The sequence below is a fragment of the Anas acuta genome, chromosome 2, assembly GCF_963932015.1.
Source record: "Anas acuta chromosome 2, bAnaAcu1.1, whole genome shotgun sequence".
Taxonomy (NCBI): Eukaryota; Metazoa; Chordata; class Aves; order Anseriformes; family Anatidae; genus Anas; species Anas acuta.
The window spans coordinates 43,224,796-43,251,190 of NC_088980.1; the positions used below are offsets into that span (position 1 = coordinate 43,224,796).

The window sequence follows — 26,395 nt, forward strand, 5'->3', positions numbered from 1 at the left end:
GTCAACTCAAGATACTACGAAAGAACTGCAAAACCATACAGCTTTATTGATCTCCCCAGCCATTACACATTTTGTTAAAGGCAATATATTTTAATTTAAGCCATTCCAATTGCCAAAGAGCATTCACTTGTCGTAAAGGGTTTCTTCAGCTCTCTCAAAAACGTCTTTCCAGTTCTCCAGGTCTCATGTGCTCCAGGTGCCCAACAGTCTGTGAAGTCTCAGTGTGCAGTGTTTTCCTGGTGGGCAGCACTGGGGTGGGCAGCACTGGTATCCAGAAGCAGACAGCAGAAGCTGGAGACGTTTGGCATGGTGAGAGACTGTCAGTGCATCAGATGCCTGATACGTAGCTATGAGCCTCCTCAAAGAGTCGATGCTTCAGAACTGCCCTTTACCAAGTAAATGCCACAAAAGCACAAATCAACAGGCTGGTGCAGGATGACGTGGGCAAGTCTTGCCCACAATCACTTAACAGAAAAAGGGGGCAGAAAGCAATACAGAGCTCTTCCACTCAGAGAATAATCAGCTGTGCCCAGAGGTGTACAAGAGCACTCAGCAACATGGAAGAACAAGTAGCAAGCAAATCTTGTGGTCATAATGTCTCCTATCTGTCTCAAACCAGCATAAAAAACAAGCAGCTCTTTCTATCACCAAGAAGATAGGTATGTATGCTGACAGAGTGTTAATGGTTTTACAACTGAGAAGGAGATTACATGCTTGCCACAGTCCACTGTCTGTCTCCAAAGTACCTCAGAGAAGCAAAAGCACAGAGCAATATGTAAACATTTTTTTCTAGTTTTCAGCGTGCGCTTTTGCACAAGCCAGCATTTAAACAACTATTTCAAGCAAATAGGGTACCATAAAGAGAAAGTACAGTGAGTTATTAATACAAGCATCCACTGTCCCACGTGGTTTGCATCTAATCTATGTCAAGTCTCAGATACAACAGAAATGGCCTGCTTACCTCTGTATTTGGCTGTAGTGTCTGTTCATCTTGGGTTGCAGATGGTACTATTGCCCACGTAATGTTGGCACTAGCAGATGATAAGGAGCTGAGGGCACCATTTTTCAGTTGCTCTGTAGAATGTGACTTGGGCCCAGGCCATCCCAGGATACCTTCTGAAGCAGAAAACAGATGTTAACTTACAAGAAGCAGATTAAAGTGTTTTGTTTTTTTCCCATTCCTCTCATCATTTGTTCATATTAATGAACCTGTTTTCTGTTCCTATGTTCAGCTTTACTTCAGTAACAAAAATACTCCAGCATCTTCTATGCCAATTTATCTTTTTTTTTTTTTTTTTTTAAGTCAATGAAGGTTTTACATTATTCCTACCAGATAGAATTATACATAAAGATTATACAAACTGACACACCTTGTTGATTAAAAAAAGCAAGTGCACTCTACCCAGTGTTTGAATAGTTAAAAAGATATCCAAGTCAACATTCCTGCATCTAATACAGTGAAGATATTTACCATATCTTATAAACATAGATTGGTACCAGAAGAAAAGTGTCTAACCATTTAGTTTTTGCATCAGACCCCAGTCCAAGGACTAGTTCAGGTAATATCCTGTCCACTCCTCCCATTTATTCTGCCTGAAACCAGAGTTTCAGAAATAAAGTACAGCTGCTAAGTGAATTTACTAGAACTAAAGCCCTTCCTAGATTAAGTGCTCAAATGTTTAACCTCTACTAAGACCATAGTTTAGAAGAGTTCTCATTAGGAAGATACACATTAAATATGAATCAAACAGAACTAGATATCAGAAAAACCTCTATTGCTGGGGACATCTGATTCCCAGGACAGGCCAGTATTTAGGGAAGATAACACAGAAAAAAACGATCAGCTAGGAAGGCACAGTTCCTCCCTCACTGCTCTAAACACAGTATCACCCGTCAAATCAGTAGCCCTCAGCATAGGGCTTAAATTTCAGCTATTAATTACATGCTGTTATAAAATACAGAGATATGGATAAGAAAATTGCAGCTTTTCAGTCATTACCATGATATGTATATGAAAACACAATTAGTGCCACCAGGAGAATCTCTTTCTCTCATCACTGCCAACGTTTTGAGATGATCCCAATGAACACTATTTACATTAAAGAACATGCAATTTCTCTTTCTTTATCACCAGTGGTTAATTGTAAGATCCTAGAGGTTGCCTCTAATTAAGATAAATGGTTTGATCCGGTGAGATGATGCTGTGTAGTATTATATTCTCTTAACATTTGTATTAGTAAAAACAGGTCACAAATCCTATAGCTGAAACCTTACTAAATTCCAAAGATAAAATAATTACAGGACATTCCTCTCAGCTAAAATGGCACTAAATTTTGATGGCATGATAAAGTTTCAGGTCTACTTGCTTAGCGTGATCGTGTGACAGCAACTTGTGAATAAACTTTAAGCAAATAATGTAAAATGATTTTCAAAGACCAGAGAAAATGGAGAAAAAAACATCTTTTTTATAATATTTATTTCACATAATGACTTAAATTTCCCACTGACAAAAGAACATCTTTGTGTCTCTCATATTAGGCCTTTATTTTATATACTGCGAAGGCTTTGGGGTTATAGTAACTTTGAGGACTATGGCAGTAGATGTTTTTAAGTCCAGACTGAGTTGTGCAAACCACAAGAGAGAAAACAGTCTCTTTGTTTGACTTGCCCTACACATCGCTCTTACACATCATGAAGCCAACAGCTTAGCCCATTCCAAAAATGGAATTAAATCTACACACAATAACAGTATACATGGCAAGACATGAAGAGTTCAGTGACTACTCATAGTTTCTCTTTAGGTCTTGAACAATTATAAAATTAAAAAAAAAAAAAAAAGGATAACCACAGATCCCTCAAAACAAGGTCTGATTCAGAGGATAATCTGAAGATACTTCTGGCAGATCCAAAATGGACCGTCACTCTGCATGGGAAGAAGGAAGCATACCTTCAGCATTTAGGGATAAAACTAAGTTAGAAAACTTCAAATAAAGAAGTTTGTTCCTTGGAGGGAATTCACAAGGCTGTACATTGCTAAACTTGTTTCCTTTATTTCTGTCTTTCTGGTGTTAATCCATACAGATTTCAGAGAGAGAACAAAAAATAAAATCAAGAAAATAAACTTGTTTCACTTCAGCAAAGAGTTTTACAGAGCATACCTATGCTTCTCATTCTTCATTACTTTGCAGTAAGTAATCTTGGTCTATTTTTCTGTTTCTCCCTGTCAAACAGCTGAAAAGTGAATTATTATCGTTATTTTCCTGTTACAGAAAAACTAAAAAAAATTGAACTGACTGCTCTTTATGCAACTCTTTGAAAATACATCATCCACTCATTTCCTTGGGCTATCTGTTTCCTCTCTTCGTACACAATCTGTTTGGCCTTTACTTTTAATTAATATTTTTTTTTTAATAAATTCATTTCTGTAAATAGCCACAAGTGAAAGCCATTTGAATAAACACCTTGCTTCAGGGGAAATTTGCAAGCGTGAACATTTACTTAGCCATCATTTACATATTTTTTTAAAAACACTGTATCAGTTTTGCTCTTCAGTACAAACACACCTAGTAAAAAGGCGATTTACTCCTTCATCTTTCTCCCCACATTTTAAACCCTCTCACAGAACTAGAATCTGTTAGAAGTATGCAAGCGTGTTTTTCCTTCTGTCCCAGGGGCAGTGCTATCTCTTGCAAAAGAGTATACCTTGTCAGCTTAATCAGTTTTTTTAAGCAGATCTTAACTATACCTTAGGATCTAGCCAACACCAAAAGGATGCTAAGATTTAAGGTCCAAAGGTAAAAGCACATCTGCTTCTCAAACACCTCTTCACGTGAGAAAAATCATTGTGTTCGAGTCTGCCTGCCTGGAACTGGACTACTTTGCAGATCAGACGTATGCAGTAAAAAGCAGCCATATACCACAGAAAGCTAAATTAAAAGTCAGCTCTCTGAGCAAGTTGAAAAAATTCCAGGCCCAGTTCCTAAGTGCCATCTGGGAATATCTGACAATCTTTAATCTGCAAATCTGCTCTGAGGCATCAGCATTCTTGTTTCATCCCAAGGGAGTTGCCATATACCCGATATAGTCCCCTACTTCCCAGACAAAAGCAAAGTGTGAAGAGAGAATTCATTAGAAATAATCTTCAAATCAAGTTAAGATCAGAATAAAACCTCTATACAGAGAAAGAGGACACAAAAACATAACTCCTACTCTACTCACATATCAGTTGTATGCCAGAAACAGTCTCATGTGTGCTAGTAGAAATTACATTTGCCACAAAACAGTATAAGTAGTTAACTATTTATTGAATCAAATCATTTTATTGGAATTTATCCTCCTTTCCCCAGCCTAAGCAGATATCTGTAAATAATATGATCCACCCTGACAGAATTGCCATCTTCACTGCCTTATGGTGTACTAGATTTTCTATCACGAGTTCATTACCTTTCTTCTAAAGACTTCATGAAAAAATGAAAGAAAAAATATAGTATGAGAAAGAAAGTTTAATCTTCAATGTTCATTAAGAACGGGAAGAAAATGCTGTCACTGTCTGTTTTTAAGAAAGATTTTTGTTCTGTTCTCAGTCCTAGCCTAAGACAGCAGACAGAAAGGTAAATTCAATTCTTATTTGATGCATTTCATCATTCTAAAGAAGTTCTCCAGGAAGACATTCACAAATGCTACTTTATTATTTGCTTTATGACTATAAAAGGCAGCTCACCAATTAAAACAAAACATCTGTTTCTGTAGTAAACTATGCAGAAATTGGAAAGGATGTACCAAATACACTATTAGTAAAATCAACCAGATCTTTGCCACCTGCATGGTGCTGGTTATATGCTTCCAGGGGAGAAAAACTGCCTAATTTCCCTGGAAGTTCAGTGGATATGTACACACAAACCTGCAGCTCTCATAGAAAGTACCCCAAAATGAGCTTTCTTCCAGCCCCTCGACACCAATTTCCACTACAATGAACAGGCAGCAGATAAACCCCAACAAGACAGGGAACACATCTACACAAGCACAGCACCCAGCCACAGCCTGCTCTCCTTTCCCTATGGCAATGCTACAGCTCACAAAAACCATCCATTTCAGATGGCACGACAGAGAGCATCCTCCCCAAGTGCCCTCAGGAGAAATGGGTTTCCCCTTCACAGTTGCACACAGCAGAAGGGAGGGAAATTATCCCCAAAGAGGAGGTTTGGAGTGGATTTTTTCAGTTAAGCAGCGTGGATCATTTTCTTTCTTTGATTCCAGTTTCCTAGGTATCTGGTATACCTTCACACTACGTTTTCCTATAATTGATGCATGAAACATGCTTAACACCTACCTCAATTCTACAACAAAACTTTTCTATTTTTAAGTCCTCTTAAAAAAAAAAAAAAAACATTTTTTCCCAGCACAATCGTAACCTCGCATTGATTGCTAAAACTCTTACAACATACTGTAACTACACTGTAACAAATATTCCCTTAACAATTCAACACTAGCCCTCCAGGAGAGACCAAAATTAGATGTGTATTCCTTCCATGGCCATGGACAGACAACAGCTTTACTGAATCCTACAGGAGGCTCAACAAGCAACAGCAAGCTGCACATCTGTTTTTCGGATTAGAAGAACAATGTTGTATTCGCAAATGCTGGGCAAGGACTAGAAAATAATGCTATCTTTCAAAAAAAAAAAAAAAAAAAGAGGAGTATATAAGGAATCATGTATTAGCATATACATATAACAGCAAACTGTTTTGGTTGGTCTCAACAGAAGCAAATCTAGAGCTGATATATTTAAGGGGAACCTGACTACGTGGAATTCAGTAATTTACACAGGTAATAACTTTTTATCTCCCATCTTTCCTCATCCTTTCCTGCCACCAGGCATTCAGGGGGCAGTTGGTGGTGGCAGGAATTGAGCAAGAAAGAGGATTCCCCTGCGCAATTTTCTCTCCTCTTGCCATCTGTACTACAGAAGAATCCCTATTTGTCATTTGTCTCCAAATTAAAAGCATCTAGATTTTCTTTCCTGTAAATTTATTTGCTCAAAAGGAGGCACCAGAGAACCTGGTAAAATAAAGTTCAAATACATCCCCCTCCCAGACTCCAGAATCATCTTCAATCCATTTCTTGCCATGGAAGAAAAAAAAAAAATTAAAGCAGCATTTACACACCCAAATGAACATCAGAAAATACGTGGTGAGGATGATCATGTGTTTTTGTTGTTGTTGTCTTTTAAAGGTAAACTAAAAATAACTCCTCAAAGAAAAAAAAAAAATATTCTGTGACACACTTCAAAAAAGTGGTAAATGAAAATTAAAAATATATGAGGGAATGCCTGTCTGGGACATCGTTTATTCAGTAAATGAGTGTCTGATGTGAAACAGTTTAAATAAGGGATTTATCTGCACAGGCTGCTGACTGCAAGACAGGATTCTATTTGCCAAGGTATTAAAATAAAAAGCAGACCTAAAACACAGCATAAGGTGATAAATCAGCTTTAAAACAAATTACTTGAGTTTGCTGCATTCTCAGTTTGGGACAGGAGGAAGGATGTTAACCACAGCAGTCAACAGGCTTTAGAGACACTCCTCTGCCAAAGAAAAGAAGAATGTTTCCTACACAAGGAAAAAAGTAACACCAAAAGTTTTGAAGTTTACATAGAGACAAGGTTTCTCTGCTGCATTTTTATTTAAAAAGCCACCTGCTTCTTGTCTGCATGCCAAATAAACCTGATCTTCTCGCAAGGCACACGAGCATTTGCTAATGCTGATTAGCAAATACTACACACTACACTGCTAGGTGACATCCTTGGCCAATTGGAAAATCCTTGAAATGCTTCTTTCTCCTACAAAAAAAAAATAAAAAAAATCCCAAACCCCAATGAAACTCATAAGAATAGGTGCAATCCCTCATTTTCACCTTACACTGTATGTAACCAATACTTTCAGCTAATAATACCCTTCTCCAGCACATTTTCAATTAAAGAAAAAAAAATTACAAAGCATTTAGCCAGAGATCAATGCATAGACTTTTAATGGAGACAGCTAGATATGAATATGACATTGTTTTACCCCAAAGTAGAAACACAGACAGAATTTTTGCTTCACTGGCTGTTCTTGTTGATGCACGTCCAAAATCGAGCACTAACAAAAAGAGAATCACAAAAAATCTTTCCTTGAATCTTTACTGTGGGAATAAAACATGTGTTGACTACCCTTCAAAAAAAGATTGAAGATTTCAGTTTAATCTTCATAACTGCTTGCAGACTTGAGGTATAAGACTGACAACTTGCGAGAAACACGAAGAGCTCAAAATCACTTCTTCCTTAAACTATTTCATGCCAAAACATGTCATAAAATATTTGAAGTCAAGACCCACACAATCCCAGATACTGGATCAGATCTATCTAATCACACTACTGGAAAACAAAACAATAAAAAAGTTACCTCAAAAGTAGCATTTTTTTTAATTTTTAAAAAGTTACAGTCTACAAATCTGTTTAAAATAGTAGCTATTTAGTAACTATCTTTGCGAGTGCATTCTCTAAGTATTATGTCAGAAACTCTCAGCTACTTTAAGTCCTTGCTGTAGAAGCATTCAGATGGCAAGGCCTACGGTGCACAGAGGAAAAGTTAACAATCCATGCACAACTGGCCATAATGACTTCAAGAACAGAAGCAGGGTAAAGCTACAGAGAAAGTAGATACTATCTACTCTTCTGGCAGTTCTTTGTATTTAGGACATAATAGCATGAGCATTTCATTCTGAAGGAAGGTGAAGTCAAAGGTAAGTTAAATTTAAGAAAGTTAAGTCATTGCTTATTTCTCACACTCTACAAGGGAGTGCTGCTCTGCTTTGTTGGACCACCTTCATGAACTGTAGGCTAGAGGTAAGTGTGCTGTCTAATTCCTACCTTGTCTGTCTGTGCAACAGTCTGAGGATCTTGTCCCCATTGCCTTTCCACAGGATTTATTCAACTAGAATCTTTGGATGCTATGTAGCAGGTAATGACGGCACTTGGATGCAAACATTTGGCGATATACTGAACATCATCCTGGAAAGATGTTTTAGACTTTCTATCAGATGAACATATGGCTTTTAACCTAACAAGTCATTTTCACCTGACCTTATCAAGAGGTGATAATAAAGGTCACCGTTTGGTTGTTCCTTCTGGATATGCAATTAAAAAAATTCACCTGGAGGACACAGAATCAAAATGAAATATATCATCTCACAGAGTTAGAGTTTGCTAGATTACTTAAAGGCATTAGTCTGATTAGGTATGAGTTTATTCAGCTTTGATGACTCTGAAACTCTACCGACTCAGCAGAAACATTAAGTCCATCAAAGTACGCCTGAGCAAGATTAACTGGGTAGGAAAATCAGTAATCAAGACTTTCAGGCCAGGTTCTTTCAGGCAACTGTGTTGCATAACAAGTCCTGGGGAAAAGAAAAGGAAGAAAAAGTAGTAATTTCACAGATTTTTGAAGGAGAATAGTCTAAGTATTTCAGCAGCTTTTAGTTCCCCCCTCTCGCCCTGTCTCCCTCTCTCTAAATTACATACCAAATAAGCACACCTACACACTGAAGAATTAACTGTTTGCATTCGGGTTCTCACAGTTACACTGAAGATGCTGATATGAACAAATGCTACAGAATTTCAGTTCCTGAAAGAATTCTCGTACAACTTTAAAGTCTAAAGGGAAAATAAACAAATAAGAATACTTATTAAATTTTATTAAGTACTTTATAATAGCAGCTTTCAACATTTTTAGGGGAGGGAGAAGGGATTAAAAAAGGGAATCCCTTTAAGCGAGTACTAGTGTTATATTTGTTTTTCCCTGCTATTGTGCACAGATCTGCAAAAATCATTATCAAGTCAAAACACAGCACTGATTTAACAGAAGATTACTTGGACAGAGATTCAAGGGCATGTACGACTAAAGTCATCTATCTCTGACAGTTCACTTAGATCACACGGACATGAAAAACAACCCCCAGGGACTTTGAAACTGGAAAGCGACTTTTCTTTGAAGGATGCTTTTCATCTTTGATCCAACCCATTCTCTTTTGAAATGACATTATATCAAAGAATTTAATTAAAGGCACTTTATCATTACTATTTAGATATGTGTAAGTTTTCGGCATTTTCTAAGTTAAAACCAGAATACAGAATTGTGTTGTTGTTGTTCATTTACTTTACTCTCTGAACTATATCAGAATCTGCATTAGGGAAGTCCCAATATGGCATAGTATAGGCATCAAAGTTTTTAACTGTTTTTTGGTTGTTGCTGTTTTTTTTGTTTGTTTGTTTGTTTTTTTGTTAGTGGTACTAGTGGGTTGGTTGGTTGGTTGGTAGTTTTTTGTTTTGTTTTGTCTTCCTAAGGGCCTTTTAATGTCATTTCCCTACTTTTCAACTGACCCTTTCACATTTCTATTTTCCCCACAGTGGGAATTCATCAGAAGGATTCTTCTTACTCAGTTGTCTCAGCAGCCCTGAGGGCATATCCTGCCCCGTAATAAACTTTCTGCAAATAAGAATGTTTTGTCTTTTTGATTTTCAGTACTTTTGTGTGTTTTTCTTCATGTTTTGTTCTTTAAGGGCCTACTTGAAGTTGGATTATGTTGTTGATTTACCTACAAAAAAACATAAAAAGCCACCCCATTTCCAGAAAAGCCACCCCATTTTTGCTGCTGCTGCTCCTCCTCCTCCTCTTATATCATGTCCTGATCCTGTGCTTAAACTAGGCAGTGCAGTTTGTCCCTGGGAAAACAATGACCATCCTTTCAGAAAGTCTGACTTCCTATATTACTGATAGAGTCCTACAACTGTGTGAATTAAAAAAAATAGATCTGCATGAGGACTTGGGAGGTTCATGCCTGCAATGCAGAATCACACAGTTTTGACTTCTTAGGTTCATAAAAATTTGCCACCATTTTATTTTTATGTTTTTTTTTTTTAAATAGAAACATGGAGATCTCTTCCCAGACTTAAAGAAAAACACTGCTTGGAATAAATCTACCTTAGCAGGATTAATCTTTCTATGTAAAAAACTAGAAATATGATTTTTCGCTGTAACATTGCATTTTTATCAAACACAACTGTATTGTGATTTCAATCTCTACATAAAAATACCAATCAGGTTCTGCCTGTCTTTAAGAGCACAGGCTTATCTATCTGTTCTCCATGCCACTTTTTTCCCCCTCCCTATCTTGCTGTCTTCAAAACCTAATTTCCCCGTGAAGACTTAGGACAACATTTTTTTCCCCTCTTTTCCAATTTCAACATTTTGCAGCTTTTTTTAGGCTAAGAGAAAAATGCTAATACTTGATGCTGCAGAAGCTTACAGGCTGCTCAATCCAACTGCTCTTTGAGGAAGGGTTCATTTTGCCTTCTTCAGTAGCATAACAAAAAACCCTAGGGCACGTAAAAAAAATACCCAAGAGCGCTTGTGCTCACCTGATGACAGTGTCCTGTTATGGTGCTGGCCCACTTGATGCATGCTTTGCTGTAACAGAGTCAGGCATTCTCCAAGGCAGCTCAGGGTGGCAGCAGAGGTAGCTTTTAAAAGCAGCAAGTCCTGATCCAAGGCAGAAAGGGGTCCAGAACTTGGGAGAGCTTCGATGGCTTGTACGAGATTCTTCTGTTGTCCCTCAACTTGACTCATCATCTGTAAAGGTGCAAAAACATCTGATGCCATAGGAAATATCACAACGTAGCTGTTAAATTCCTACAGGTTGAGGTAGTAACTAAATGTAAAGAACAACAAATGAACGTTCATGTTATGATGCAAATATACCATAAATTTACCTACAAAAACAAAGGGCTTGAGACTACCAAAGATCTGTGAAAACGTCAAGACTATGTTAGAGAAAATAGTCTCTTAAAGTAGTAGGTTCATAATAGGTGTAATAGCGACTCATACTTTCTGGAAGTATTTAAGGAAACATACGAAAATTCTACTTCCTTCTCTGTTACCAATTTAGACTTGAATTTTCTTTCCTAGGTACATGACCTGAGACACCCACAGAAGATACAGCATCCATCTTCTTCCTCTCCTACATGAAACATCTAGTCACAGTTCACAAACAACCATTTTTCATTTCTCAAGCATCAGTAAGGAATTATTTTGAAAAAATAAGGTGACTTGGAAGTTTACAGGCATTGCCATAGGATGCAACTTAGAATACTTATTTACTATCAGATATGAATACCAGCTGTCGGGGAGAAAGTTAATCTGTTTCTAGATTTGAACCAACCAGACAAAGATAAAATGCACGCTTGTAGAGCAGATAAAAACATTGTATGAGCAGGCTGTTCTTTAAATAAACTGGCAAGCTTCCAAAAATCCTTCCTATAACTAAAAGAAAAAGATGTTTAAAAAATCTGTTTTTACAGCTTTTCATAAATTATACATGCATAGGATGGGCCTCTCTCATACTTACCGTTCCTTAAGATAAGAAAACACCTTCATGTACCACACCACATGGGAGTGTCTTTGAAATAATCACGCCTGTAACTATAATCATACACATTTGAGACAAAACTCAAATTCATTCTGGACCTTTTCTTTAATGTACTGACTTACGTATATATACAGCTTATGTCTAAAGAGCCAGAGTTTATGTATCTCATCTCAAAAATAATTTGAGGATTGTGTCAGCCTTCCCGACATCTCGAAGTGTGTTGTTTTATCCCTACAAGTTTGTCTACTGATCAGATACCCTAACAAAGACAACTTATGGGCACACATAAAGCTGATTTTAAACATAAGATTGCAAATCTCTTATTGCCAAACGATGTAAAGTACTTATATCCAATTCCCAAATATCAAGCTCTCACTCAATTACAGAGAAGATCCACACCATCTAAGTAATGACTTCACTTAAGACATTGCAATCTTTCTTCAATAATGCAGCATCACACTTCTTCCCTTCCACACCCTTTGGCAAAATATAGCAAAAAGAATATATACTACCAGACAGAAAACTCAGTTAACAAGAACAGAGTTGCTTAGTATCCCTTTCTGCTGCAGGTGCAAGATCTATCAATATAAACCCAAGGTTCAATTACCCGTGGGAGTCCATGCTGAATAACGGTTGCCATGTGTTGAACTGTCTTACCTCTCTTAAAAATCTCATTTTCGCATCTTTCTATTTTCAGTACAACCTCAGGCTCACGATCCTAAAAGGCGGATGAAATAGTAGAAATAACCTACCAATCCTCTCGCCAGACTGATACAAGAGAAAAGTCCTTTTACATTCTCAAAAGCTTGCAGCACCCTAAAAACCAGCTTCCTAGAAAATACAGAAAGATGATATCATGCGCCAGCTATTCCACCCAAACTCCAACCAATGTGAAGAAAGGGCTGGAGGGCAGAAATTTTTATATGTGTTTCTAGAGTGGGACTTTTAAGCTAAACATGAAGGTTATTCCATGATTGTCTTCTTATTACTTCTCTTCCTCCCCTTCTCTTTTCTCTTTTGCTAAATCTGATGTTTTTACATAATCTAAGAAACTGCTATTTGAAGATTACATGCTTTGAAAAAAAAAAAAAAGATCAATTTTAATAGGTTTATGAAGCATGCAAATTCAATCTCACAGCTAAAGTTCAAGCTCTAATCATGGTGAGAGATAAATCGAAGTCCAACTCCTTCAGTGATTCAAATGAATCTCCTACGTGGCCGCGATCACAGAATGTCAACGCTGATGGCAGTCACCACGCGATCCATCACATTAACTGCAGAGTTTCTGTACCAGCTCATTGACCCCCAAAATATGTTGGCTTAATTATTATAAGGTTCATGTAACAGAGTGGATTTTTCTCTAATGCAACAATTTCTAGATTAAATCCCTGAAGAAAGCATTTCAAGGAAGGCACTTTGGATTGGGCACCTACGCTGCACGTACCACAACAGTCATCATCTCTTCTCTAATATAGGCAACCAATAACCCAGCCAGCTCAGAGCACACGAGGATGCTAGTGGGACACTATAAGGTCAATATAAATTTAGAACCTGATTACATATATGAAAGATATCACATTATAAAGTCACAGAGTGATAGAAGGTGGTTTATTTTGCTAAAATGTGTAATTATAACAGTGAGCTAGATGCAGTCAGAAAATTCAGGATCTTGAGATGCTCCTTCTTAAGAAAACTATTTTAAACATAATGTCTTCCTAAACAGAATAATTTCACCAAAAAAAAAAAAAAACTTAGATTTACACTTGAATTTCTCAAAAGCTTTCAAAAAAATTCTAAACACTGTAAACAACAAATTCAAGCTCCATTTTTCCAACCTACTGTAATGTGAAAAGTGTATGATGAACATCATGATTTTTCATTATTATTATTGTCTTTTTGAAGCCTGGTTTGCTTCCCACAGCCTCCCTACACTGCGGAAAGTATACCAATTAAACAGTTCATATTGAGTACACTTGAAAAGGAAGAATGGAAACTCAACTCAAAGATTCAAATACCCATCCCTGCAAACAAATTATAACAGAATTAAGTGAAAGGCTGTTGAAGGAAGCTACATAAGAAGCTTAGTTTAATTCCCTGCTGAAAATTAAAATGCTGAGATCTTAACAGTTAGCATTTAAAAACAGAGGCCAAAGCTTTAAAAGAAGCCAAAGTGTTATAGGTTTGGTGAGTTTTATTTGTGAAGTAACTGCAAAATCCAGAAAGACTGGAAGGAGCTGTGCTGTCAGGTTACTGCCAAAAAAAGAATCAATCTTATGCAGATTTTTACAGTAAGATGTGCACAGTCAATTTTAATTCCATTTGTCAGAAAAGAGAATTAGACAGAGTACAACAAAGGCAGCCAGGATAAGCACCTTTAGGAACTGCCAGAACCTCAGGTTGTGCTCCAGTTTTGAGAAGTCACACACCACGTACCTGAGCTCCAGAGCACAGAGGGTGCCTTCAAAGCCAAAACAAAAACCAGACCAGCACAGACACACACACTCATGTAAGTGAGCCCCACTCCCCTATAAAAAGAGCTCATGAAAACAAATTGAAGGTATGGCTGGGAGACGATGGATCATATTCTCCCTGAAGACTGTGCACTACAATTGAATGGAAAACTGCTTCCCTTCCTTTCCCATCCTGAACAAGACTGTGAAGTTGAAACCCCTTCTGATGCTTCGAAGCAACTGAAGTATTTTGTTTTCATCTCCGTACAATCACTCTTCATACTTTCAATTTTCTTCATTTTCCTTTGTTAGAAACAGCTTACATTTCCAAGGATCTGCTTCCACAGGAAAATAAAAATGCAAAATAACGTTTCCATTTTCCGCTTCCTTGCTTAAAGGGCAAATATATTCTTATACATCTAAGAGAAGAACATAAGATAAACTGATTGCAGAGCTTAGGAAACATTTGGAAAAAGTGACTGAATGCTTGCAGTTAGCACCCAGCCCCAAGCTCTACAGCCTGGAGTTAAATTCTTCCCAGTTTAGGATAAAAGTAAATAATAACAATTGTTTACTTTCCCTTTATCAAAAATGAAGTATTGTTGTGGGTCTTAATATTCTTTACCTGACCTTAGCTTGAAAGAGGCCTTTTTAATTCATCCTTTCCATGCTACCTGCTGGCAATGTTTCTATACAACATTATAGCTGCGGTAAAAGCAACTGTTCAAGGTGCCTGAAGCAGCAGAAGACACCAAGAACAGCAGCTCCTCTGTAGGATTCAAAGCATTAGAAGTTGATCAGCATTTACTGCTCAAATGTTGATCATAACCATTTGCTTAAGGTACCGCATGAAAAGAACAAGAAGGAAGAACATCCCCTTCTCTGGAGACCCACAGAACAATTCTCTGTGGCATAAGGGAAATAGAATAAGGTGTATTATTAAAATAACAGCATGTTTTTTAGATGCTTGCCACTTTATTTTTTGTAAACGAGTCATTGACAAAAGATTTTTAAAGACTTGAAATGTGGTTGCTCTAAAAAGAATAAACAAAAGAGGATTAAGAACAACTAAACATGTTGAAAAACAAAAATCCTTAAACATATTACCCCTTCATAAGGCAGACTCTGGGCCACACGGTTACAGCATTATCCTCTACCTTACTTGCAGGTCTGCTTTTTGCTTCATTAGCAGGAGGGAAGGCAGCATCTCTCAGCTGGTCTTAAAAGCAGAATGGAGAGCTTTGATTTCAAGAAAACTTGAATTGTAAGATTCCTTTTCCGAAGTTACATAACTTGCTTAATTTTGAATGACTCTGCTCTTGGTAGAGATCCACATTTATTTCAGTACTGCTCAGTTTTCCCTTCTCCTCACTTGCAAATAGACAGCTCAAAGCAGTACCTCTCTACTTTTGATAGTAGCTATTTGCCCCTGCCTCCCTTCTCTTTCCACTCATTTCAGCTTTGGCAACCCCTCTTCACAGGTAAATAGTTTCTCATAGTATGGGAAAGAAACTATATATTTCCATGAATGCACTCAAACTTCACAGCTATAAGCTGATGCTAGGTACAAAATAGAAAAACTGAAAGAACTATCAGGACTGCATGCAATAAATGAATTGTGTGTGTGCATACATGTGTATCTAACCTTAGTAGGGCTACATTTACCTGAGTGAAAAATATTTGGTCAGAGGAAGCCTCGGGCTAAGAATAGACCAGTTCACATGCATGGCTTACTCTTAGCCATCTTCAGCTTGCAGTAGGAGAGCCCAAGTAGTCCACATTATATGTTTCCTATTAACAGTTATTCCTGAAGCTGGAAGGGGATGCAGACCTTTTAGCCAGCCAGAAATTCTCCAATACTGTGAGCATTCCTCTGGGTAACACCACCCACAAAGAAAGTTGCCATTTGACAACACCTTCACAGAAAACCGAACACAACAGCAATTCTCTCTGACACTTGCCTTAGTAGGTCACCCACCCTCTACTGCTTGCTCCAAAGCAGCCCCTTCCCAGCTGCTGTTGCTGCCTGCTTCCTCCCCTCCCCAAACCATCCTAACACCCTGTGTGATCTGTGTGGTTGCTTTCCCTACTTACCCCTGTCACAGCCACTGCCAACTACTCATTGCAGCTGGAATTCCACCTCCTGGATCTTCCTCTTGTGAACAAGCTGCCAATGTTATATGGCACCATCCATTACATAACGAGATCCCAAACAAATCAGTAACTAGAAATGGCTCTGTTCTCAGGGTCGCCCGGACAGCATAGGCTTTGAGACGTATTTTTTTGCGAATCCAGAACATTTCAGACACATTAAGAAGAATGAAGAGTCTTTCATACTGTAAATTAGCTAAAATTAGCAACTAAAAATTAATTTAAGAAATAATCAAGAAAAATTGAGGTGTTATTTCTGTGCTAAAAGAAAAATTATAATAATTCAATATTTTGTTAACATACTAGACGATATATTAATCTTTCCCAAACAGAGAAATCATATTAGAAACCTGAACAGCAATTTTGATTTAAGGTTTCAATTTGTTTCTGAAACTACAGAGAGAGAAAATCCCAATTATGAAGTCTAATAATAAACTCTTTTAAAGATTTTTTTCCTCCTATCCTAGAACAAAGATAAACTGGAACTTCAAAAGGATGAAAACTGAACAGCCACACACAAACGGAAGAGCATATGACTGCCTCTGACATGGTTTCATCTACATTGGAAATGCTCATTATCTCCAGGACTAACAGACCTAAGTCTGTTTGTCTGGCCCAGATGGGTATTATGATAATTGGAACATCTTTATTTCTACAATTACTGACCTTACAGGACTTCACCAAACTAGCAGCACATCACAACAACCTAAAGCAAAAAACAACTTTACATCATTTACCAAACTGCCCAATTCACAGGATTCTCAGGGGCATCCTAAGACACAGTGATTTCAAGCTCCCTGAAGCCAAAGAAGAATGACATCAGCTGTATTACATCAAAGGGTAGGCAAACATTCCCCCCCTTCCTCATACAGGCCATACAGAGCGTAGCAAGAAAACAGTGTCATCAATCCTATTCTCATTTATAAAGATTTAAATAGTAGAGACCGTCCTACCTCTCTTTGGAATATATAACTTGAGGAAGATTATTCAGACCTTCCCAGGACTGAATACATCATCTGACATACACACGAGCAATTTATATTTTAGCATGTGCAATTTTCCTTTTTGGAATTGATCTTCACACATATTGAATCATTTTATAGTAGGTATTACAATACTCCTACCCATGTGTACAGCAAAAAAAAAATCCAAAACACTCCAGAGAAGGAAAATATTCTTTTAGCAGCACTAAGAACCCACAGAAATTCTATGTTGTCAAGTTGTGACATGCTAGAAATCATTCATCAAGGACACTTTTAGCTCTATCAGTTAATACTACTATTTCTCAACTTACTGTTCTCTGCGTGGGCTGTCAGTAATACCACCACTAGCAGCACGTTGGCTGCCTAGTCACCTCTGGGCATTTCCTCTGGAAGATTTAATGCAGTAATTTTTATTTTTAAAACCTTTCCATTGCTGACAGGAGGCAAGTTGAAAACAATCATAAAGAAAACTCGAAAAATAAACACAATGCTAATATGAAAAAGAGAGCATCTGTAAAAAAAAAAAATGTTGTGGGAAAAGCTTTGGACATTTAAATAGTAATGCAGGAATGCAATACAAATCACTTTCTTACCAACCCTAAGTCAAGTTGCATTTTTGAGAGGTTTACTGCCTTCAAAGGCAAGGAAAGCGCCAAAATGCTTCTTCATTGTTTTCTTTCTGTTATATGAAAACATGATTTCTTGCTCTCCCTCTCTCTCTCTCACACACACACAAAAATACTTTCTGGTATATTAGTTTCTTGCTTTTAGAGAATCATGACACAAGAAAAACATTTTGAAAGCCATCAGGAAAGGACACAAGTAGAGGCCAGCTTTTGAAACCAACCTTAATTAGGTCATAAGTGACAGGAGTGCAGACCTTGGTTCTCATTTTTAAAAAAGCAAATATCACAGAGTTGTGTTTTTTTTTTTTTTTCTCTTTTGTTTAATATAAAACACTGCTTTTCTTAAAAAAGAAAGCAGACGTGTAAAGAAAGAGAACCAAGTCCACGGAGAAAAAATGAAAACCTTCTAAATCATTGCAAACCCAATTCATTGGGTTGCCACGAAAGCCTAACAGTCATTGATTCTGACCTTGAGAAAGATTTCTTGCTTAACCTAGATATCAACAATCTTGATCCAGATATCACCAACAACAATATGAACTGGCATCATATAAAAATTAAAGGTTAAAACAGACAACTAATATATACATGCCAAAGCATAATAGATTCATTTGATACATGCTTGGGACAAGTAAGACAAACGTGGAACTCCAATGTCACCACAGTAACTGTACAAGCCATTAATCTCACATATCATCCAACAATACAGCACAATTTCACCATTCCCACATAGGATTTCCTTGAAGCTTTCCTACTTTCAACTATTTATTCTGAAAAGGGGAAAGAGCATAAACGCACATGCAAAAAAAATGACTAATAAAAATCACTTGCTTTTTTTAGCTTGCTTCCAACCACATCTACAGAATTCAGTGCTGTCAATCACCAGCTCAGAAGGTCTACCTCTCCTATTGAAAAGTCTCTCAAATTAAGATAACTTCTACAGCTGCAGTAAAAGGTGGGTTTTTTTCCCCTCCAATTTAATGCATTTTTATTTTGAGTTAAGCATTAATACCTAACCACAGCAAAGCAAGATAATTTTTGCTTGGGTTTAATTTCTGAGAAGGGTTCTGACTCTCTCAAGGTCACTCAATACATGCATCTTACTGCTTGGCAAAAGAGATTTCCTGATAGGGATTTATAGGCTTCCCCCTTTTCTTCAGTAAAGTCACACCCATAAATATTTTAATAGGATTCCATCAATAGCACGCAAACTAGAAAGGCAAATTAGAGCTTAATATATAACTAAAGTGAAAGAGATCTACGCAGCAGTTGTTGCTAAAGGCACTGCAATTTATAACACCGATCTCTTATAAGACATATTTTGCATTTTAGCTGTGAAAATGTCTAGTGTGGAAACACGTACAAGACCAGCTGACCACAAACGTGCTTAAACTAGAAATAACAGATTTGTACACTTTGCTTACAGCAAAACCTGAAGTTTTGACCAAAAAGGGCCTCCTTGAGCTGTGAGCTGGAGGGAAGTCTATCCAAAAAGCTTCAGTCTGGATGAAGACAGTAGCCTCTGTGAACATCACTATGCTAATGAGAAAAAATATTTTATGAAAGGATCCTGGAATACTAAGTGAGATACTCTGAAAGCCTCTTGGAAAGATGGAACCAGATAATGACGTCCATATCAATTGTCCTTTCTTGATTACTCCTTCCCTCCTGTTACAAAGAAAAAGCACGTAATTCTCTATTATTGTCACCTCAGGGTAGCAACCGGCTTGACCTCAATTATTTTAAAGATGCAAACAATGAACAGTGAAATTGGAATGACTCTGTTATGTAATAGTTATTAAGGCTTAGACACACACATCCTATCAATGAAGCTTCAAAGGAGCAAGTTAATTTTCACTTGGCATGCAATTTGCAGACAGAGCCACAAAAAGTGACAGAACACACAGAACTCTACCTCTGACAATCAGGGTGGCAGCTAAGCACCAGGGCACATATTCTTTTCAATTCTTGCCTCTTCTTTTACAATTCCATTTCTTCCCTTGGAGAAAGAAAAAGAAAAAAAAAAAAAAAAAAAGCCTCCCTACTACCATCTGCTATTCTGTTCTCTTTTCCCTAACCAGAAATCCACATAATCTCTGTTAAGGGAACAACTGAAAAGCCAGTTGCTACATATCTTCATTGTCTCAGCTGACAAAACATAATTTCCTTTGGGGTTTTATTTTGTCTTTTTTGCTCAGTCTTCTCATAGTGCACTCCACAGGGTGGTTCCTTGTGAGGAAACAGAGGAACAAATGTCATTAGGACTGATTCTAAAAGCAGAGCTTGGCTTGGTTGTGTCTTTTTCTTAGCTACTGCTTCCAGTCTGCTGTTTCCATTGATGCTGATGCTGTTCCACTGGTCACCATCAGCGCCTCACCATGGGCCATGAGCTCTCCAGGGACCTCAGCACACGATTTACACTCTAGGGAGCTGCTACCTGTTAGCATCTCCTGACATGTACCTTTTGTCTGGTTAATTTATTCATATACTCCTATGCTCCACTCTCTGTGTCTCCACTAGGCATTCAATTCCTGTTTTATAACTTTAAATTCTGCAACTTGGATATGCGCTGCATATCCTTACAAGATACTATCACTGTATTTTTTGAAAGCAGCGTTCATTACTCATTGATGATCTACAGAATACTTACTCATTGGCCTACTGTCCAGTAAGTTACTAGCCACACTTTCAAGCTCCCTTGCCGTTAGTTGCACAGCTACAATAATCAGACTGTATTTTGCAGGTCTTCATAGTTTGTTTGTTTGTTTTTGCCCTTTTTTTTTAGCCCATGAGGGCTGTTGGATATGGAGGGAGAGAGGAAAGGTGGGACAAAGGGTCTTTTTTGGAGATGTATCTGGAAGCTTTAAACATTAGTAACAAAAGTAATCCACTGAGAAATTCTCAGACTTGTGCAATTCAGGTATGCATGAGGAACCACTTCCTTTCCTTCAATGCTGTAAAACAGGCAGCAGATCAGCAAGAAAAGAAGCTGACCTAGCCACCTGTCTCACAAAAGCATGTCTCTGTTCAGAACAACAGCCAGGATATTCTTAACAAATCTAACACCAAAGAGTGTATGAAATCTGTAACAGCACTGAAACACTGGAAGAAAACAAAATTCTTCTGATTGTCAGCTATCTTCAGGCTGTTTCACGGAGCCAATCAGCAAGTCTTCAAATGAGAAGGTTTTTATTTATTTATTTACTAAACTAAGATTTAAGATCTGGCTTCTGTAATAAAAATCCAAGGAAAAAAGCCTGATGCAGACAAGCACTGCTCATTGACAGAGTCTATCTCCACAAATCAGGGTGAGCAGGCTGTGCTTCTCTCCCCCTCCGCGGGCTGAGTATCAGTCTAACACTGGTCATTTTGCCACTGGAGGGAGCAGTCTGGGAATCAGTGTCTATTTTTTGCAGGATAGAGCTGGTTTTCTTATTTGTGTGTTGTACTAGAGCTCCCTAGGGATACTCCATGCATGTGCAGGTAATGCATGCCATTTGCTGCCTGCAAAAGGTTTGTATCAAAGCACAACTAGTAACTGCTATGTTTCCCTCCCACGTCTCTCAAGCTCTTTCCTTGAGCATTTGCTTCTTAATAGTCACTTATTTAGACTTACTGTTTGCTATTAAAGATGACTCAAGGGGAGCTGGGTGTAGGGATCTTGTGGTAAAGGCACAGAGGAGAGTAGAAGCACACAGTCGCTGCCAAGGTTGGTGGGATATTTTCCCTCTGAGTTGCTCCCAGGGATCAAGAACCAAAAATTGAGAAGCAAAAGGAAAGAGCCTACAATTTCAAGTAAATCTTGGACAGCAACTGGCTGCCATCCAGCCAAGCAGGAAGCACATTGTTGTATTTTAAACCACAGAATGCAGCACTGAGAACACGGCTTCTGAAAAGCTTCTTGTAGAAAATTAGATTGTTTAATTTTAATATAAGGATTACTTCAATATCTGCAAGTAAAGTCATTAGTTTTAGCGATTAAAATGTTACTCACAAGTACATTACTCCATGAGCTCTTCTGAACAGCAGTTTTTCTTACATTTCAAAAGGATTACTTCAGTGCAGTTAATAGCTACAGCACAGAACTGGAAAGCATATTTTGATTATTGACAATTAAGGTACATTTGTGAGTATTAAGCATTCAAAAGAACACCTAAAAGGTTGCTGCTAGTCATTAAGTCAACATCAGCAACCACAGAAAAACGCTATTAGTTCACCACTCTATAGCGTATTATTGATAAAAAGCAATTTTTTGTACTTTGAATAAGATTAGTCTTCAGGAGATAAAAGGCCACATTTCACTGGATTATAAATTTTACATTTCAACACATGGATTTCTGAGTGGGAAGCTTTGTCTCAGAATACATCACTACCGAATGTATCACTGGATTTAAAAATTAAAAAAAAAATGTATCTTATTCTACCACATAATATATAAACTCACCTATGGCCATACAGAGTAGCCCAGTGTGCCATATAAGCAATTCTCCAACCTTCTGATGGAGATTTCCAGTGTGTCTGTGTTGGGCTTCCTTGGCAAGAGTTTGATAGCATGGGGACTTCAGGGGGTGGCTTCTATGAGAAGAGTCCTGAAGATGCCCCATATCAGACCAAAGCCAGCTGGCCTGTGCAGGGAGAGGCCCCTGGTGGAGCAGGCTGTCCCCCTGAAGCCCATGGGTCCCACATGGAGCAGATCTCCACGCTGGGTGAAGGAGTCCCCGGTGGAGCAGGTGGATGTGGCCTGGAGGAGGCTGCGGCCCATGGAGAGTCCCTGCAGGAGCAGGCCTCAGGCCAGAGCTGCAGACTGTGGGGCACCCGTGGTGGAGCAGCTTGCTCTTGACAGATAGACCCCACGGTATAGACCCATGTTGGAGCAATTCTTGAAGAACTACCGTCCTTCAGCAGTCTATGGGAAGCCCATGTTGGATCAGTTCAGGAAGGACTGCATCCCGCTGGTGCCCAACATGAGGACCAAGCCCATGACCCTGAGATTAAGAGCACCGAGCTCTTCCCTTTCTCATCTATCCTTATTTACCTTCCTTTCACTCCCCTCCCAGTTAGCTACCTAGCTTGTAGTAGGTGTAAAATAAAATTTTATTTCTGTCACATCCCACCTCAGTTTCATAATCTGGGGAGCCACTGTGCCAGAAAATAGCTAGATTTGCTTATAACTACCATGAAGTATGCTTTAAACAACTCTCACACGCACAGTATACAGTGGAATGACCTTCAGTTTTAATCAAAGTAGGTATTAATTCCCCATCTTACAATCAGTTCAGCTCATGTTTTCTGAAAAGCAAGTGAACCATTACTATCAATGCTATCTGCTCGTGCTGTTCCTGGGCCATAGGGGAAGCCTTGGGATAAAGCATACTCCTTTGGCTTGTAATGCTGCAAATCCACCTAAATTACTAATACAAAGAGCTGCAAATCCACCCGTTGACTTTTCCCACCATCCCAAAGCAGGCTGTCAGCTGGTTTGAAGTTGACATCAGTAACTTCACAGCACTGAGGTGATTCAACGCACATTGCCATGCTTTTGAGGCAGTTTGTGATGCACTGTAGTATGGGCAAATCGCATTTATACAGCGACTTTTACACAAATTCATGTGCTTTGTGTCTGCCAGCATAGACTTACCAATAAAACTGCAATTGGATAACTGGGGATCTCTGTGAGGAAAAACTGCAAGCACTCAGCCCAGAAGAGAGTAGACATCATCATCAGAACACACTGAGCAATACATACAAGGATGTAAGACAATGTTTCCTCAGCCAGAGACAAGTATGCAAACCATTTTTATATTATATATCCTCTGTCAGTTACATGTATACATGAGTATACATACTAGAGTAGCTGAAACACAAAGCTACAAAGGAGCGTGTATCAAATTCAGGCAGACAAAGTTTAATTTACCCTGCTGGATTAACTGTTATTAGCTATAAAGGATATGAACTATATTTTAAAATTATCAGAAATCAGGATTGCAACCAAGAAGCAGGCAAGCAGCTCCTTAAAAGCCTCAGTGTAACATACACAACGCTTTAAAACCATTCAAAACCTCAAAGCCAAGCGTTAGTGAAGGAAATTATAAGGACGTGTTGCAAAAGCTGCTGATCAGGTCTTTGTTAAATAACACATGAGACCTATAGTGTTTACTATTTTCTATTTGTTGTAAAATCAAAACGTTTTTAGTATTTCTAAGTGTAGCATACAGCACTCTGGGTGTTGTACAAGGATTTGAAGATTATAATAAGTCCCTCTATAAATGTATATAATAATGTAAACGCAATAGTACACATAAAATACAAGTCATTTCTATGGTTTCTTTCTCTTGGACAGCAATTACTTAAGTGCTTTCTATACTTAATATTTGAAACTTGGGTAGCCACTTTAATATTACACTGTCATGTGTTACCACTAACAACAATCAAAAAAGTCTTCTATTTAATTTCATAAAAACAGCGCTTGAATGTGGGTTAACGAAATAGCCCATGTATTTTGGAAGCAGTCCTACCCATTATAAACACAGCTGCAGAAGTTAAGTGCACCTTGTCGTGTTAAGGGTTTGCTGTGAAGATCATTGCTGCACCAGCCAGCCAGAAACCTGCACCGAAAGTAAGGCCACTAAACAAGCAGCCATGAAACGTGATCCTCTAATCTGAAAAATAAGGTTTGCAGAAGCATGTTTTCTTCAAAGCTTCATTTTCAAACTGACAACCTGAAATTGAAACTAATGCATTATCTGAGCAAGAGAACCGCCTGGTAGCTTTTCAAAATGTAGGCAAATATATGCTCTGCTCTATTTCACACAGAACAGGTGAATTCTGTTTTTATTTACAAAATTAATTGAGAGTTTTTGAAGGCATGCAGAAGTTGGAGATTGAATTTCCTTCAAGTTTTATTTCTCAAGCTCCTTTGGAAGCTTACCAGTTACTTAACATTTAATGAAATGCTCTAATAACCACAAATAGTAATCCTAGTTTCTCTGCAATTGCTTAAGAAAATGAATGCTGCTGTTTATGTAGCTATCATACATGTATTATCCTGAACTTAGAAAGTGCCATTTATTAAGTTATTGAAAATGATCATCTTTGCACATTTTCAATTACTACTAAACTACAGTCTGAGAAAATGTTAATAAAAAGAGGCCCTGTGTACATCATTAATATTTTTCAGATTTGGAACAACAACAAAAAAAACAACACCCAAAAACAACAAACCAGGTTCACTCTTGAAATAACTCACATGGACAAATGGTGTAATTTAGAAGAACATTTGTTCTGTGATTCCCATAGCAACCTTAATTCTCCCTGACTGTGTATCTGGTATCCAGGATGACTCAACCTTTGCTTGAATACAAAATCAAATGCACAGAACAAGGTGCGGTTTAGAAAGGTGCAACCTGTGTGCATTCTTAATGACCTCAAATGTACTTTTGTGTTATTCATGTTAACACAAAAGTATTCACCTTTACTCTATGCAATTTAATAATTATTGGTTTATAGTACTGTAATTTTTATAAGGACATCCACATTTGCTCCTTAGGAAGGTACTAGCCTGATCGCAGATTTAAGAAACCCATTTATCCCTTAAGGAGACACGTTTTTATTGATCTTTGCAATACTAACTTAAGGTAGAACAAGCAGCTTTAGGAGATGACACTACTTCTATAGACAAATGAAATAGCCCCTAAAGAAACTGCCACAGTAGATATCAATTAATTTCATCTGTTCCTGTATGGTCTAAATTAACCTTCTGTCTACAAGGATAGCAACTAATCACACCAATGCTGTTGAACAGCTCGAAGGAAATTTCAGCACGCTTGCAATGGTATTTTCATACAGTAGAAGGAACACACGTTTCTAGAGGAAACAAAAAACTTATCAGTTAGTTGCATAATTCCTGCAGGAATCAAAAGATAACAATTTTAAATATGCAGCAAAGGACTTGCAAGAAGCAGCAGGACTGTCATCTTGCCAAAAAGCTGTCCTTTCCAAATTCTGGAACTGCCCGTTGGCACATAAAATGGATGTCACACTGGTGCAGGCCCCGTGAAATCTAGATCTCACTGCACCAGATGTTCAGAACGTATGCCAATGGCTAGTCCACTGGAGAGTACCACAAGTTGTAGCATATACTGCATTTCAGAGGGGTCAGAAATGTCTCTTTCAACTTTTTTAAATGATGGAAAAAATGTTTCTCTAGACTTTTCTTGGTTAATCCTATTTAATGTCTCTAAATTTCTGTAAATAACATACGTTGCTACAAAATATTCACAAGCTGCAATTCTTGGTTCTTTAACAACAGTGGTAACACTGGCAGAGGTTATACTCTAATCACTCTCAGACAAAATAAACACCATTCCAAGATGAAGTGTGCTGCTATTATCTACTTCAATGGCAGCTAGAATGTAGTACAAGGTGTGATGCAGCCACTTGGCTTTCTGAGCTAACTTGGACTGCCTACAGTAAAGAATTCTGCAAGTATAAATCTTCCACCACAAATTGCCATGAGGAAAATAATATGCATAGTTTAAAACACAGAATGCAATTTCAAGACCACACACAATTAGTTTACCATAAAATCACTTACTAAAAATCAGTTGGAAGCCCTCTTTTACTGATAAATTATGGCCCAAATAAAGAGGTAGGATCTCGAATAATTCTGCATAAAACGCAACACTTAGTGCATCCGTTCTTCCAAATTAACATATGGTAAGTTATA

At 37.9% G+C, this 26,395-nt stretch overlaps 1 protein-coding gene across 3 annotated transcripts in view; it reads right to left on the reverse strand.

Moving 5' to 3' along the window:
- Positions 1–26,395, reverse strand: part of OSBPL10 (oxysterol binding protein like 10) — a 110,775-nt gene that overhangs the window by 38,836 nt on the left and 45,544 nt on the right. For 2 of the 3 annotated variants that reach the window (XM_068674458.1, XM_068674460.1), the window contains exons 5-6: positions 10,454–10,664; positions 962–1,116 (exon numbers count right to left, since the gene is read on the reverse strand). In XM_068674458.1, coding sequence (XP_068530559.1) covers positions 962–1,116; positions 10,454–10,664 — 366 coding nt within the window. The remainder of the gene's footprint in view (positions 1–961; positions 1,117–10,453; positions 10,665–26,395) is intronic. The other variant, XM_068674459.1, reaches the window with a different exon arrangement.